A 15,229-nucleotide genomic window follows, 5' to 3' on the forward strand; every position below is an offset into this window, starting at 1 on the left:
ATACAAATGACACTTGCACTAAATCAGTTATGATACAGTAGGGCTGTGTTTAGCTGTTTTTACATATAGGGTGACAATGTAGTTATGTCTTATTAAGAGCATTCTCACTCAAAGACACCTACAGCTTTATGAGCTATGATATATGCTGGTGCTGTTCAAACTGTCAGTGCCTACCTAGTTTTTGTTTGCCAGACAGTTGGTATACAGCATGAGATTAACACAAAGAAGGCAAACACTCTTACGCTATTTTTTGAAAGGGAAGTCTACACCCATTAACAGTTACCTCCTAATATATCCACCCTCTTAGAATAAGAAAATTGTTAAGTGGTCTTTCATACTGAAAATCAACCTCCATATCTGAAAGGTCCCAATTTGTCCACTTAACAAAAGAAAGAGCAAACCACAGAGCTAAATAGTCCCAGCAAGGTCCAGTACCTCGGGTGTTGCTGAGGGGTTTGAGGTAGAGGGCCAGCTCCTCCACACACTGCCTGGCCTCCTCATAATGTTGCGAGTCCTCTGGACTTGTTATCAAAGCAACTGGCTGAGCCTTAGGAACCTGCAGCAGAATGCAAAGAAGGAATAATTTAGAAAATCAGTAGCAACAGATGAAAAGATTTCAGTACAATTTTGTCCCAACAAAGCTGTAGCAGCGTTAGTGGAACCGCCATCGCCATCCTTTTCATTTCACTGTGTAATGTAGCAGCTAAAAAGCTCAACACAGCTGAATGCACAAATTAATTGTAAATGCCTCTTTATGTGTATTGGAAGACAAAGTAAACTATGCATTCTCACTGATAATATGAAGTTGCATAATGAAATGCATTAAACTAGCCTGAACGTCCAAGATCTAATAAGTATCAATAGAAAACATTACTTACTGAAAGAAATCCTAACTTTGGAAAAAGAAATTACCCATTTCCAGTGAGCTGTCAAGCATATTTAAAAAATAAATAAATAAATAAATTTAAAAAATCAAAAAAATTCTGATGTGTATGTTGGTGGCTTAAGTAGTCATTTTTGGCAATGTTTTTGTGTATGGTTATTCTTACGGTAAGAAACAATTTGGACTGAGGGCCAATTTAACACGTTACAACTCATTTTGCACAACAATTAAAATAATCACTACTTAAAATATATTACATTTAATTTCAAATTATGTGGATTCTCACTAATCGCTGGTATTAGAATGTTTTTTATATTTTAGTCACAATTGTCTTTTAAGTAATCAGCTGAAGATTGTCAAAGACCCTCAAAACCAGGCATTTTCATTTGTGCAAGGAGTTTCACTTAACTATATTCTAACAGCATGTATTGAAATATTAATATGCTGAGATGCTCTCATTAATGTTAGCAAAATCTCTTGCTGCAATCTTCCACAAGCAAAGCTCACAAAGGCTAACGTCAGCACATTAAGGCCAATTCCGAGAAAGGTCATAACAAAGCTGAGTGCTACTTGATAATGTTTGCCACCATTATTATCACTCAGTCTGTCCAAATACATGTGTGTGGGGCACACCGCGTGTGGTAGGGATAGTCATATTTTTCCACCATAGAAGCAAATTTTACATTACTAATATATATATATATATATATATATATATATATATATATATATATATATATATACATATATATATGAATAACCGACTTCAACATCAAACAGGGAATGTTTAAGGAAGTCCTACCTAGTTAAACTATATTAGCATAAATGTGCAATAAGACTAAGATCTGTTTAAGAGACAAGCCATACCAGTCATGATGACTAGAGAAGACACATTTCAGCATTACAAGTGATGCAGTGACGTTATCCATTATTGCAGTCTTAACTTAGAAACTTGGCCAACAAAGCCAGACACCATTAGCTGTGCCTCACCCTGTTGGTATAACACTCCCTCTGAGAAATACGGCTTTAGTGAATGCGCTAGCACTCAGTAAAGCAGCATAATTCAAGTCATTGCTCAATGACTGCAGGGTGACTCAGAAAGAAATCCCAAAAGTATGTACACCATGTAGTAACCCATGTGTGACACAAATACAATCCATAGTAATTACAGAAAACGTCATCCTTTAAAACCAGGATTGGTGTCTTAAAATGTTTCACTACTATAAAAAAAAAACAAAAACAAAAAAACCACACCCATGAGCTAGTATTCTTAACCACAAGATAGCGTCAACAAAATCTCAGCACAGGCGGTATAAAGTCAGATCTCTGTACATTTGTTTAGCAATTTATGACAAACACACACAAACAAAGGTCTTACCTGGCCTCCCACCAACTGCAACAGAGCCGTGTTGACAGGTAACTGCTCGATGTCTGTGCTGATGGCTGTCTGGTCAAAGGGACAGGCCTTTCGGTGCAACTTGTTCAGGCACATCTTGCAGACTGTATGTCCACAGCCTAAGCTGATGGGCCTGCGAACAGTTTCCTCAAATGTCTGTGTGCAGATCGGGCACAGCAGGAACTCTGTCCATTGTGGTGCTTGCACTGGCATGGTTATATGTTGATGGGATGGGTGTGTATAAATGTATGTGAGCTTAATCACAGAGGAAAATATATAATAATTTTATATATATAATGAAAGATTCCACTGGAATCAATTTTTTTTCTTCCGAACTCAATCGTTCTTAAATGTCCTCACACATTGTGGATTGTGGATCACATCTCGTGATGAATACTGTAAAGCAGAAAGAGAAACGGAATTATAGTTGTTGCCGCATTCACAAACTGTCGTTTTTTTTAATAAAACGTGTCATACTGTTATTAGTTTTACATCAAAACATTGTAGAAGTACACTATAAAACATGGCTACACTGTGCATGAGTGCATTTGCAGCTGAGAAATGCATTCTATGCCGTGTGGTTATAAAGCAGGTTTCCCGTGGAACAACTAACCGCACTGAAAATATGCCTCTTCCTGTCAATTACGTTGTTCAAGCCCAACAAAACAATGTAACGGCAAATCAGACGCGACACAACACATATTTGTAAAGTCGGAATCAAACAAATGGTTGAGATGGACCAAAACAACTGCGGCGTGGCCTAGTTAAAAAAAAAGAGAAAAAAAAAGAGCTGGTTATCACTATGACTATGGACAAAGGGTATAGGATAGGCTAACCACCAAGTCCCTCTAACTTGATATAAAGCTAGCGTCTGGTGATAGTGCTTGATAATATTGTACCAACAATGCGCTGTTGCCCAGTATTTTTTATCCTTGCTGTGACCATCTCGGTGTTTCGTTATGCACCCACTAATCTTACGAGTGATACGAGACGCTTTTATAGCTAGCTAACTCTAGGTAACGTTAGCTTACTTTTAGCATCGGAAGCTATGGGTGGCTAGTTTCCTAGCTTAGCTACGGGCAAACGTCGTTTGATCAGCAAACAGTTGCTTAACGACCTGAAACCTTTCGCTGACCGACTGTCACACAGTTATTGCTCTGAATATAGTCACAGTTGCTCATACGTTACAGTTTTAATGATATTAATTATCCTTCGAGGAGGCGCTGTTCAAGGAAACGAGATCTAAGAGACACAACAAGTCAGATTATGTAACGCTAGCACCCGTAACTTCAAAGCAACGAAACTGTCCCAAAATGTCTTTATATTCACCAGACACAGTGACAACAACTCGATACCAGAAAGTTCTTAAGAACTGACCAGGTTTGTGCTTTAGTCTTGTTTTGAGGGGCACATAACTCAACCGCTCTTGTCGTCGGAATGAGCACAGAGGGCTAACATGCTAATGAACAAATGTTACTCTCTCCACTCTCTTAGCGCTTAGCTTCTTAGCTAGCTCGCTAACAATCTCTATGCGTCACTAATGTGCCTAAAACTAAACATGCAACTACTACTTTGGGTTTTTTCACCGAGCAGATAAATCGTTATTGTCGATGCTACTCACTTATTCCAAAAGACTTGGAAGTTTTTCATCTTTTTTTTAGGAAATTGCTGCGATATTTTCTTGCCATGTCGACTGTGCAGCTTAGCTGCTGCCAAGGTTTGGGAGAGGGTGTCAACTCGACGACAGACTCGCTAGCCGGTTACAGCTAGCTGGAAAAGATGTGTGCGTGCACGCGCGTTTTTTTTTCTTTTTTGCGTGTGCGCGTTTGGATTGTGGGCAAATGGCGCCCTCTGTTGATATTGAGCCGCACACACAAAATACCGAAACTGGGCAGGTGCTGAGAAGATCACATCTGGGAACATTTTTCACAGTTAAACTGCTGAGTTTGCACGAGTGCATATATATTAAATATGTTTGTGTATCTGTTTTCGAAACATAGACAAAAGAAGGGAAGAGGAGAGCTCAGACAGATTAAAACAGAGGGAGGGAGCTGTATTGACAAATAAGAATCAGCTGACATTTGTTTTTGCAAGACAAAATTAGACCCGTGCTCCCTAAAACGCAGCATACCCCACTTCCTTGCAATCAGAGTCACCGAAATAAAGACTGAAAAGTATCTGGGATATCTCATTTGGGCGAGAGGTCCCCAAGCCATTTTACTAGAATTGTTTTCTCTTTTTCATTGGGTTATTATTATTTTTACAGCGGGGAGGGAATCGGTGTGTGTGCACTTGCGCAACACAGAGCTCCACTCGACGTCGGGTTCGTGAGGCAAGAGCGAAATTAAAGCAGGCATTTTTTTTATTCCATTTTTGTTTAATCCCACTGATTTCTGAGGGGATTATCAGACCAGGCATGATTGAGAGACCGCTGACTCGCCTGACACCGCTCGGAGCTACGTAGAGCGACAGAGAGAGAGGGAGAGTGAAAACAGAACCTCAGAATCTGGAGAAACATTTGGAAATCTTGTTATTATCATTATTATTTCATCCACGGGGACGTCGCTCGTCTTGCCAGTTGGTGACGCGAGGATGCGCGCTGCAAAAACTGCACGCTTGGCGCAGCTTTTTATTATGGAGGGCAACTTTAATTTGTGCGGTTGCCCCAGAATTTATGGCAACTTTCTCGTGACCATCGACGCTGGGATTGCATGTCAAAGTACGCCGTCTTCAGTAAAAGTGCAGGTACATTAAAAAATGTTTGTTAGCCTTCTAATAGCGAAACCAACCTGTCTCTTAATGTGATGAGAAGCTACTTTGTTAATGATAATGATGTGTTAAAATTGGTTTTATGGAGGCGGTTTGCATAATTACCAACAGTAGCCTGTACAAAACTGCCACTGTGCGTATTTCTTATGGGTAAATAATGAATTTTAAATACTTTAACTGATCCCCCCCAGTTTTTCTATAAATGAATGGCAAACAGGAAAAAAAATGGTTTATTATTTCTGATATATACAACCAAACATAAACATATAATACTGCTTATTCCCTGTAGGGTCTCAGTTGCAGGCAGCAGTTGCTTATTCTGATTCCAAAGGATTATCCTGTGCCCTGCAAAGTAATCACTGGATAAGGCAACGTGACAGAGTCCACATTACATATCTCCTTACCCGGCACACAGGAAAAAAGTATCTGGTAACAGAGATGTAGAATACACTGAATAGGAAATGTTTTTATCTTTCTTGTTCTTTATTTTCAGAATCTCTTTGGACTTTCTTGTGCATGACTAGCCAATGGAGGAAGAGAAAGCCGCTGATAATATCCAATCAAAATCCGGCTCCCCTTTGCCCACCGGGCTTCCCATAAACTGGGGACTCATTACTGGGCCTGTTCCTGAGCCTGTTTTCCCACCCACCACTACTTTGAATACTTCTCTTCCTCCCCCTGCTCAAAGTTCAGCTGTGCACGCCCTGCAGACCAAGGTGAAGTCGATCACGCAGAGAAGAACAAGGGGAAGAGACAGGGAGAAAGACAGAGAAAGATTTGACACGGAGGTGCTGGTGAGCAACCCAGCGGGGCACATTTCATCTGAAGTCCTCCTTAGACAGAGACCCAAAGTGAAAGGCCAGCTGTTTCTGCCTGCTCCCTCCTGGCGATCAGGTGGTGCAAAGGACTTAAGCAGCAGTGATGAAGAGGAGGAGGTAGAGGTACAAGTCAGTCTGGAGATCCACAGTCCTCCCGCTGAAGCACAAGTTGTACAGCAGGGGGAGGAAGTGGAAGAGGAGCAGTCAGAAAACAATGATGGACAGGTCAGTCATCCAACAGGTCAGCCTTGTGGGCTTGGAGAGGGCACCAGTCTGGAGAGTCTTCTGTCTGACAACTCAAGCACTAGCAAGGATGGCCCATCCCCTTCCCCTCCTCCTCTTCCACCACCACCTGTGCTCTCCTCCAACATCTCTGCTTCTACAACATCGTCCTTTACTTCCTCCACTTCTTCTCCTTCAGCAAGACACTGGGCCCCTCCAAAGGGCTTCTGGAGAGTAGCACGTCCAGAAACGTTGCTTCTCAATGGGGTTGACCCTCACAATACACCCCCCACATTACCACTAAAGGACTACACTCGGACAGAGGCACTAGCAGAGCCTCAGAGGAAGCCTAAACTGGCTGAAGCAGGCAACAAGAATGATGTGGGAGGTCTGGCGAATGACTATGATGTGTCTTCTGAAATCCAAAAGTCTGATAGTGTGGAGTGGTACCTGGACAAGTATGAGCAGAGGGAGACAGATGTGACTGATCCCAATAAAGGACTGTGCAGTTCAGACAGCTCGGAGAGCATGTCTTCACAAAGTGGAGTCCTTTGCGCTGATGATAAACTGAGGGTGAAGGAGAGGGCCTATGCAAAGTTAAGGGAAAGACAACAACACTACAGGGAAGTGAGAGAACTGCACGAAGGAGAAATCACTGGCTATTATGAAGAAACAACGTACAGAGTGGATTATAATGGTAGGTCTATTAAGGAAAATAATAGAGAAAGCTAAAAAGTAATGCATGGAGCCATCTGAGAAGGGCTTTAGTAATACTTTACTGATAAATAAGCTGTAAAGTGTTTTGAAACTCCTGGCCATGGCATGAAATACATAACTTTACTTTTGCAGTATTATTATGCTATACAATAATAGCATTTTTAGTAGCGTGCCTTTATTTAAAAAAAGAAAAAAAAACACATGCTGCCATATTTATGACAACAATACTTGATATAGTTTCAATAACAGGTTGTGACTTAGTCATAATTTTTTTCTGTATTACTTTAGCTTCCTCATGAAGTGTAGTCGAATGTTATGAGCTGGATCAGCTCCTGTGGCGTGTTAGCATTTTGGATGAGGACAGAAAATGTAAAATTTTGCATTTGATTTTTTTTCCCTAACAACCTTCTAAAGCTGGAAAATTGTCAATAATTTATGCACATTGTCTGCTTAGAATGATTTCCATCTGTTGCAGCCATTTAAAGTGCCCCATTCAGCCGTAGTCTGCCTACCTACAATGTTGTATTGAAACGCAGAATGTAACCTGGCTGGTTCCCAGTGCTGAACAGATGTCAGATGTGCAGATGTGCATGCGGGTGTTACTATTAATAGAGCAGTGGGGGAAGTGTCCCTGTCTTTTTTATCTCTGCCGGCGCGCTAATGGATGTCTTTGTATGTGTGTAGGATGACAGATGATATATTTTCCCATGCAATGATCATGTAGTATTGCACAGATCTCAGTTTCAATGCCCAGTACGAGAGATGCAGGTGCAAGTCCGTGATGATGAGATGATTTTGCCCTCTTGTCTCTGGGAAATCTGCTTTTATCCTTCAGCAGTTACATAATCTGTGTATGGGTGTGTGTGCGTGTGCGTGTGTGTGTCTTGTTTTGTTTTGGGTTTTTTTTTTTGTCCGAGATTAAAGATGAGTTAGGGATGACCTCCGAGACTGCCACTGAGTCTAATCTGAACGTAATGTTATAAGGTTTATGAAAATCCCTTTGATCATAGCAAGTCCCAATTTCTTTGATACCCAAATGTCCTTGTAGGTCACGTCATGGCTGACTGCTCTCTCTGCAGTTGTGTTTGCCGCAAGGCAAGTCCTAAAAAATGGAACATTAAACAATAATTTAATGTGCTGTAGCACATTATGTCTGGGTGAAGGAAGAAACAAAGACAAGAAATCCTTTTATCTGGAAGAAATTTTGACTGCGCTCTTATATATGCTCATATCTTTTTCCTTTTTTAATGTCAGTTGCAGGTGCCCATCCTGTTTTGGACACCTCAGACTCAGCCATTCTGGCCCAGGAACTTGAACCCTATTTAAGGTGAGCAATGCAGTTCCTGGCAAGGATAGTGACAGATAATCTCTGTGGACTATTTATATCCTCTCCTCATAAATTTCACTTTTACAGCTGCACTTGAGAAAATCTACCCAATGAGGCAACTATGCCTGGTGCACAATCCAAACAAACATTTTGATAATCGGGTTTAATCACAGGGAAGAGATGATGTCGAGTATTATCAAAAGCAGTGCACTGGGGATACTGAGCGAGTATCAATTATGTGTTATATCTGATACTCGCTCGTCACTTGTTGACCTGACACACTGTTATCTTTTTTCACCAGTTGCACTATTATTTAAAGCCATCCTTTTAATAAAGGTTGTTATTTTGAACATGGTTATAAACTGTAGAATAAAGAGCTGCATATGATATTTAAAGACAGGCTTCAACTTTGTTGATTTCCTTTTTCTGGTGTTTGAATACTGCGGTGACACAACAAACTGTAATCTAGTGAAAGACAATATGTTCTCATCTTGTCATACAGGAGAGAATGAATCACACTTAGTCCATTACAAAGATAATCCACGTGGCTGGTGTATCATGCTATCTTTATCACTGGGCCAGGGGATAAAGAGAAGTACAGACGATGAAGCACAATGCAGAGCGGCTTAGCTGCTGGGCATAAAGATGGATGGATGAATGGATAAATGGATGGATGACATTCCCCTTTGCTGCTGACCACTAGAGCCACGCCCCAGTCTATCTATCTGATATTACATAAAACAGCTTAGGAAGACGCAGCTTGCTGGGCTCCGTGTTAAGTCAATCTTTGGGGAAATATGATGTCTCTGGATATGTGTCAGCACAGAATAAGCTTTGAAAATTTGAACACTTTATCAAATATTCAGCATTCTCAGACAGATGCAGGCAGATTGTCTCATTAGTGAGTTAAACTCTATCCATTCCCCTGCTGTTTTTGTCACCATAATGATTCATTTCTGTACTAATTTCCACTCTCTGTCTCTCTTCCCATTGCTCCTCAGGTCACTTCTTGTAATCAGCGATGAACTACCTCTAAGCCCAAGACACGAGCAGGCCAAGCTTCTTCTGGAGCGAGCAAGACTCAAGGCTCGCTCCAATCACATCAGAGGCGATCGCCCCAGCAGACGCTCCCATTCTGATCAAAGATCCACTGTGTAAGTTGACTTTAAAAGGCCTATGTGGGCTTGTGGGATTGAGGTTAGAGACTGTGAAAGTCCCACTTTGAGCGTGTCTGCTTCTTCTTTTTTTCCTGTTTATGCACTTCTTATGTTTGTTTATCACTTTGCTCCCATCCTTACGTCTCCCTCCCAACACTTCTTCTGTGCTTTGTCTATCCTTCTTTTGCACTTGGCCTTTTCTGGCAAAGCTAATGTTGCATAACCGAAAACAAGTTAAAGCTTAAGAACTTGACTTTTGCTTTGTAATTACATAAGCAAAGCTGACAATGTTTTGAAAATGTTTGCTTTTATTCTTTTTATGTAATAGTGTGTACTTTGTGTAGTTTTGTTTCTGAAATCCCTTTAAATCAGCAGGAAGTTTTCACTTAAATTAGGATTAGGAGAATTTGCAATATACCCTACATTCCTGACTGCTTCACTAACCTGGTCATTGGTGCCTGAGACAGACAAAGTCGTAACACATACAGCATGTCTTATTGCAGTTTATATAAATGTCATTTTAGCACCTTGTATTTTGATATTATGTGCCCAGTGGTGCACATTTTATTGAGTCTTATGTTTGCTACCATCTGATGCTGAGATGACGGATTCAGCTTTCCTACATTTTTCACATTTGACTTTTATAAACTAATAACATAAAAATGGAGAACTTGACAAAGTATCTGGCGCTTTAAACTTGTCTGCGATACCCACACCTCTGTCATTTTTTACAGGAGGAAACAGCAGGTTGAATCTCCCAGTCCAACAACAGTACAAAAAGCTGTTCAAACCAAAGAAGAGCTCCCAGCTCAAGTCTCATCTGGTCCCCTGCTTGTCCCCAGTCAGAGAGACACTTCGCCCAGCGACCAAGTAGGTCGAACCAGAAGGTACGGTTGCTCACCCACCCGTGTACGCTTTGAGGATGAATCGGAAAAAGAAGCAGAGTCTCGCTACTTGGACAGAGTGAGACAGCGTGGCAGGCCCGGGACGCCCAGGTTCAAGAGTAAAGACAGCAATATAGATTCCAGCAGCAGCGGCTCAGAGAGGAACAGAAACCACAGAAGTGTTTCTATGCCTCCTATACAGAAGCAAGAGGATGAGCCTGCTGTTGGTGAAACCACAACAGTGGTTAAAGAGATAATAGTGCTGGTGAAGAAATGTGAATCATGTGGTTCTGTGGTAAGGGAACCTCAGCCAGTTTCATCGCCACCAGATCCAAAGCACGCTGAGCCTCAGCAGCCTGGTAACCCTGAGGACCCAAGAGGAAAAGTGGCTCCTCGCTGGGTGTCACCAAACAAAGCGGAGGCAAGTACTCGTCCTAAAGCTCCTCTTACTGTCACCTTCGCCGGCGCTTATGTTTTGGGGGAAAATAGAGAAATTAGTACAGGATGGAAGTCATCAGGGTTTGGGAAACTTAGGAGAAGGAGCAGGAAAGGAGAAAGTCGGTTAGAGTCTGGTCATGGTCCTTATGGCCCATCGTGGGCTCAGCGGCGTAACTCAAATCCACGTAACAGAGTCAACCTGAGCAGAGCTGTTTCATTTGCACCTGGTAGCCCCATTTCTCTGGAGCCACATTTGCTTGAAGCATCTGGTGGACTAAGGGAGTCACCAACCCCTGCATTACCTATCAAGTCAGCTCTGAAGTCAAGCTCAAGAAATCGCTCTGCTGCTGGTCAGTCCACGGTTCAGTTCCAGATGACCTCAAATCAGGGAGGAGAGGGTGGAGCCCAATCTCTGCTGGATTCTCCAGACACAAGGAGGGAGTCTCCAGCATCTTTAACCCCAGGGGTGCCTGCTACTAGCAGCCCAGTGTCCTGCATCAGACCCTCTACTCTGAGGTACTCCCCAGCCAGGCTAGCCACAGACCTGCCAGCCTCTGATCTCTGGGATGCCACCCCAGATGGTGCAGGTGAGTGGCAACAGAAATGTACATAAATACTATTAGCATGTTATAATTATTCTTAAAAGCAGTATTATACGCTTACACATACTATTCGTTTGTCATTAATGTTTTAAATGTAGTCGTGATCCTATTGTTGCAACTGAGCAAGAAACTAACTGACTAATTTCTATTCTTAGGGATATTTAACTTTATAATGAAGCCTTAATAAAGTAATGAGGAGGAAATGAAAAAGGCATGAGCTACAAAGTAAATGTTACTTTGACTACCTAATAAATGTTGATGAAAAAGTACAACATGTCTGTCTGAACTGCAGACAAGTGGAAGCATAAAGAAGCCTTTTTGGTTGTGCCTCTGAAGTGAACTGCAGCTACCTATAAACTGTACTTGTGTGCATTAATGTTGTAGTGTGGAAAAGAGCAGATAGAAGTTTACTTTCTGCAAAGATCAGGATAATACTGACATTCAATTATGTACTCTTTTCCTTTGTAGGCTTAAGTGGGGATTCTGGTTCTGGTTCAGAGTGCCGTGCAATACGTGGCCTGGGTATGTCTCGGGCTGAGGACCTCAGAGCGGAGCTATTGAGGGCTGAACATCTGAAAGCTGAGGCCTTGTGGGAGGAAAACTGTGATGGGTCTAGGTAAGCCAAGATAACAATGTTCTTGCCATAGCTTAGACAATAAATCCCTTGCCCCCACCAACACTGTTGTGCAGCAGTTAGTAGATTAAAACCCTGTCCTGCAGACAGGCTGTTGTTGTTGTTGTTAGAAAGCTTCTTTCAATACCAGGGCAATCCTGCCCTCTTTTGGTAATACAGTATATATCTGTAGTCATTACGATCCTTTACAGAAGGAAAACAATTAAAAAATTGTTTTCACAGCTCTTAAAAAAAATCTCAGTCCATAATAACAATTCTCATTGTGTGTGTAGTTCACACTGTGATGCAACAGTGTCTAGATCAATATATTTAAAGTCTGTGCTAAGGTCTAATTAAAATAAAATCACAATTTTCCTTTTACAGAAAGCTGGATGGGCGGCCAAAGCTCTTCCTACGTCGCTTCTTTTCCTCCATTGGCCTGAACAGCGTCGGTAGGCTTGTGAAAGGAGGTCGCTCCAGTAGTATGGAACAGCTCAGTATACCCACTCCCCCCCGGGCGAGCTCAACATCACCAAGCCCCACACGGAGACCGCAGCCCACTATCCGCATACAGAGGACACCCTCCCTGCAGACGCTGAATACGGTGAGCAAGAGGTGTAAATGTTTCGTTGTGTTGGGGACTGCTGCGCTCCTTTATCTGTTTTTAACATCATGATTGGCCACAATAAATGTATACAAATTTAACCTCATACAGGCAGAAGGTAAAAAGTAATGTCATTTTCCTGACATACCTGTACAAAGTTCATTTCAACAGTAGACCAGCCAAAGTTTCTACTTTGTACAGGTCTGCTGCCTTCTCTGCAGCTTCAGGAATACACTAGTGGAATTAATTGTTCCAGCCAATCATAACACACCTCAGAATCATCCCTTTTTGTATGTGTGTGTGTGCTGCCAAACAGACCATATTTTTATAGGTGTAATAAAGGCAAAATATTATGCTTCTGGAAGCTGGTTTGGTGAAAAGAAATAAAAGCAGTTTATTACAGTGCCATTCATTTGCCACTAGGTGCTGCCACTGGCCCAGCTGCGTAAAGCCTCCTCTGTGCAGAGTTTAGAGAGAAGAACAGAGCGTTCAACGATACTTGGGGAGGTGCAAATACCATACGGCCTGGCACTCAGGTAGGTGTCTGTGGCAAACAAAACCAAGCAGAAGAACTGAGTGATGAAGATGACTTATATAAATTCTCACACTCTTATTCAAATAATGAATTTCTGCTTCCTCAGCCCTGACAGCCCTCAGCTTGAGCTTCACAGGGCCTTGAGCGTTGAAGATGTACTTCCCTCTAGAATCGCACGTCCGGTGGGCCGGGTCACTCAGGCTTTCCCCGATGGGAGTATCCTCCTGGAGCTCATCAAACCCCCAAACGGTCCTTATGGTTTTGTTATTTCAAGGGGCAAAGGTCGACCAGACACAGGTATGTTTTTAAATTTTCAATTTCAATTTTTGTAATAATAAATAGAGTAGAAATTCTATGAACCCAAAGACACATTTACTTCTAACTCATTTCTTTCTATTCATCTTCCTTCTCTTCTCTTTTTTCTCCTTTGTGCAGGTATATATGTTGAAAAAGTGGGTGATGGCAGCGGAGAAGGCCCGTACGTAGGCCTCCTTGGCATCGGTGACGAAATTCTGCAGGTGAATGGAGAAGCAGTGGCCGGACTCACTTTAGACCAGGTGACGCGCCTCATGACCAGGGAAAGCACTGCTTCCCTTCGAATCATGCCCGCCCGACGCAATCAGCGCTGATTGACAGGACAGGCATGGCACACAGCCACTTCTCCTGGAGACACGCAGAGTAACTGACTGCTACAAACACTGCGGACTGACTGCAACAAATGGTAGACGTGCTGTAGTCAGTGCAGCACACTTGCAAATGCGTAGGTGGAAAAACAGGGTGAGGGCTTCGTTTCTCATAGTGCAAATCAACGTTAAATTATGTGGCATCACAAAGGATTGCAATAGAAACAAAAGCACATTACATACAAATCCAACCGTGCACAGAGTAGGCAAGTTAGAAAAGTTTAATGTATTTGAAAGTTAAGAAAAATTCAAACCTAATACAATTTCAATTTGTAAAATGATTTATTTTCTTCTTCTTTTTTAGTTGTCGTGAATTTTTCTTGTGATTCATTTTGCTCTTTATGTCACACAGAGCATGAGATCTCAAATGGTTAGTGATTGGAATTGTATTTTGTCACTTATTTGAAATTGTATACAGATATATATTTTTTAAGTACTGTTGCTTATTTATTTATTGGTCAAATAATTGATTATCTGTAGGGGTGTGGCACATGCTTGATCAATAGACCCTTGAGCTGGTGTGTAAAGAAAGAAAACAAATAATTATCTCATTTTGGGTTTGTTTTTTTTCCTTCAGTACATCATATTTCCCTGGGGCTCTGTATGGTCTCTTCATTTTGCTTGTGTTGTATCAAGTACTCTTTTATGAACCGGGTGCCGTTTTGCTTCTAAATAAAATAATATAGAGATTTATTTGTCGAAATGTTTATCCTTTAATTTAACAAATTAATTAATCATTCACATTCATGCCACAACTAAATCGCACACTTAGAAATGCTTACTCTGTTATGGCGTATTATATGTTTTATTTAAAGTTTCCAGTCACGTGCATGAATTTAGTTTCTCAATTAATTACTGTTTGGTGCATTTTTACGCAGAAGAGTGACGTTTCAACGGAAGATTACGAAAAATAATCACGTGAAAGGGAATTATTTCAGGCACGGATCACGCACAGGATGTAGGATCAGGGTCGTGACTTCTGCTTTAACAGACCTGCTATAGGGTCGTGACTCAGTGTGGAGTTCGATCTTTAAAATCTATCTATCTATCTATCTATCTATCTATCTATCTATCTATCTATCTATCTATCTATCTATCTATCTACAGCTTCAGCAGTCTTCAATCATCCTGCTCATTTGGTTAAATGCGCTTATTTTCTACTTTCGCAAAGTGTTTTGAAATGTGTTAAAAATCCGTTATTAGGATGTACCTGCCACCATTTATACTCTACTGAATGTACTCTGATAGCATGTCACCGTTGATGCTCTGCTCGTTTATCTGATGTGACCAGAAGCCGATCCGCTTTTATCTCCCCGAGCCATGACTCCCCACGGACCCGGGGAACCGCCGGCCCCATCCCCAACATTTCCAATGGCGCACACACACACACACACACACACACACACACACACACACACACACACACACACAAAGCACATTTTATTATGAACGTGTTTATCGATAAAGAAATAGTGTCACATTCAATTAATAGTGTCAAAATGATTAGACCCCCTGATTTTTACCAGTCCATTGTATCAGTGGCGCATTCATCCTCGGGGCGCAGAAATGGATATGGATTAA

General features: G+C 41.6%; 2 protein-coding genes across 4 annotated transcripts in view; one reads left to right on the top strand and one right to left on the bottom strand.

The window, feature by feature from the left end:
* rc3h1b (ring finger and CCCH-type domains 1b) overlaps positions 1–4,047 on the bottom strand; it is an 18,043-nt gene extending 13,996 nt beyond the window's left edge. For both annotated transcript variants that reach the window (XM_013269006.3, XM_013269011.3), the window contains exons 1-3: positions 3,901–4,047; positions 2,262–2,675; positions 436–556 (exon numbers count right to left, since the gene is read on the bottom strand). In XM_013269006.3, the coding sequence (XP_013124460.1) occupies positions 436–556; positions 2,262–2,492 (352 nt within the window). In that variant the 5' untranslated portion in view covers positions 2,493–2,675; positions 3,901–4,047. The remainder of the gene's footprint in view (positions 1–435; positions 557–2,261; positions 2,676–3,900) is intronic.
* Positions 2,715–14,341, top strand: si:ch211-13f8.1 (uncharacterized). 2 transcript variants are annotated; one of them, XM_005476274.4, is made up of 10 exons: positions 2,715–3,659; positions 5,542–6,785; positions 8,060–8,132; positions 9,134–9,286; positions 10,024–11,198; positions 11,682–11,829; positions 12,211–12,430; positions 12,854–12,966; positions 13,072–13,262; positions 13,401–14,341. In XM_005476274.4, exons 2-10 carry the CDS (start codon positions 5,576–5,578, stop codon positions 13,592–13,594), a joined length of 3,477 nt encoding a protein of 1,158 aa, XP_005476331.1. In that variant the 5' UTR covers positions 2,715–3,659; positions 5,542–5,575; the 3' UTR covers positions 13,595–14,341. The 2 variants fall into 2 exon arrangements, with proteins under 2 accessions (XP_005476331.1, XP_005476330.1); XM_005476273.4 differs by lacking the exon at positions 2,715–3,659 and adding an exon at positions 4,195–5,024.
* Positions 14,342–15,229: the final 888 nt, after the last annotated feature.

The sequence above is a fragment of the Oreochromis niloticus genome, linkage group LG18 (assembly GCF_001858045.2).
Source record: "Oreochromis niloticus isolate F11D_XX linkage group LG18, O_niloticus_UMD_NMBU, whole genome shotgun sequence".
Classification (NCBI taxonomy): domain Eukaryota; kingdom Metazoa; phylum Chordata; class Actinopteri; order Cichliformes; family Cichlidae; genus Oreochromis; species Oreochromis niloticus.

Bases quoted from the DNA above. Each gene is read 5' to 3' on its own strand.
- si:ch211-13f8.1 (XM_005476274.4), top strand. From the start codon at position 5,576: ATGGAGGAAGAGAAAGCCGCTGATAATATCCAATCAAAATCCGGCTCC. The intron at 9,287-10,023 runs GTAAGTTGACTT...CATTTTTTACAG, and splicing joins TCTGATCAAAGATCCACTGT to GAGGAAACAGCAGGTTGAAT. The intron at 13,263-13,400 runs GTATGTTTTTAA...TCCTTTGTGCAG, and splicing joins CAAAGGTCGACCAGACACAG to GTATATATGTTGAAAAAGTG.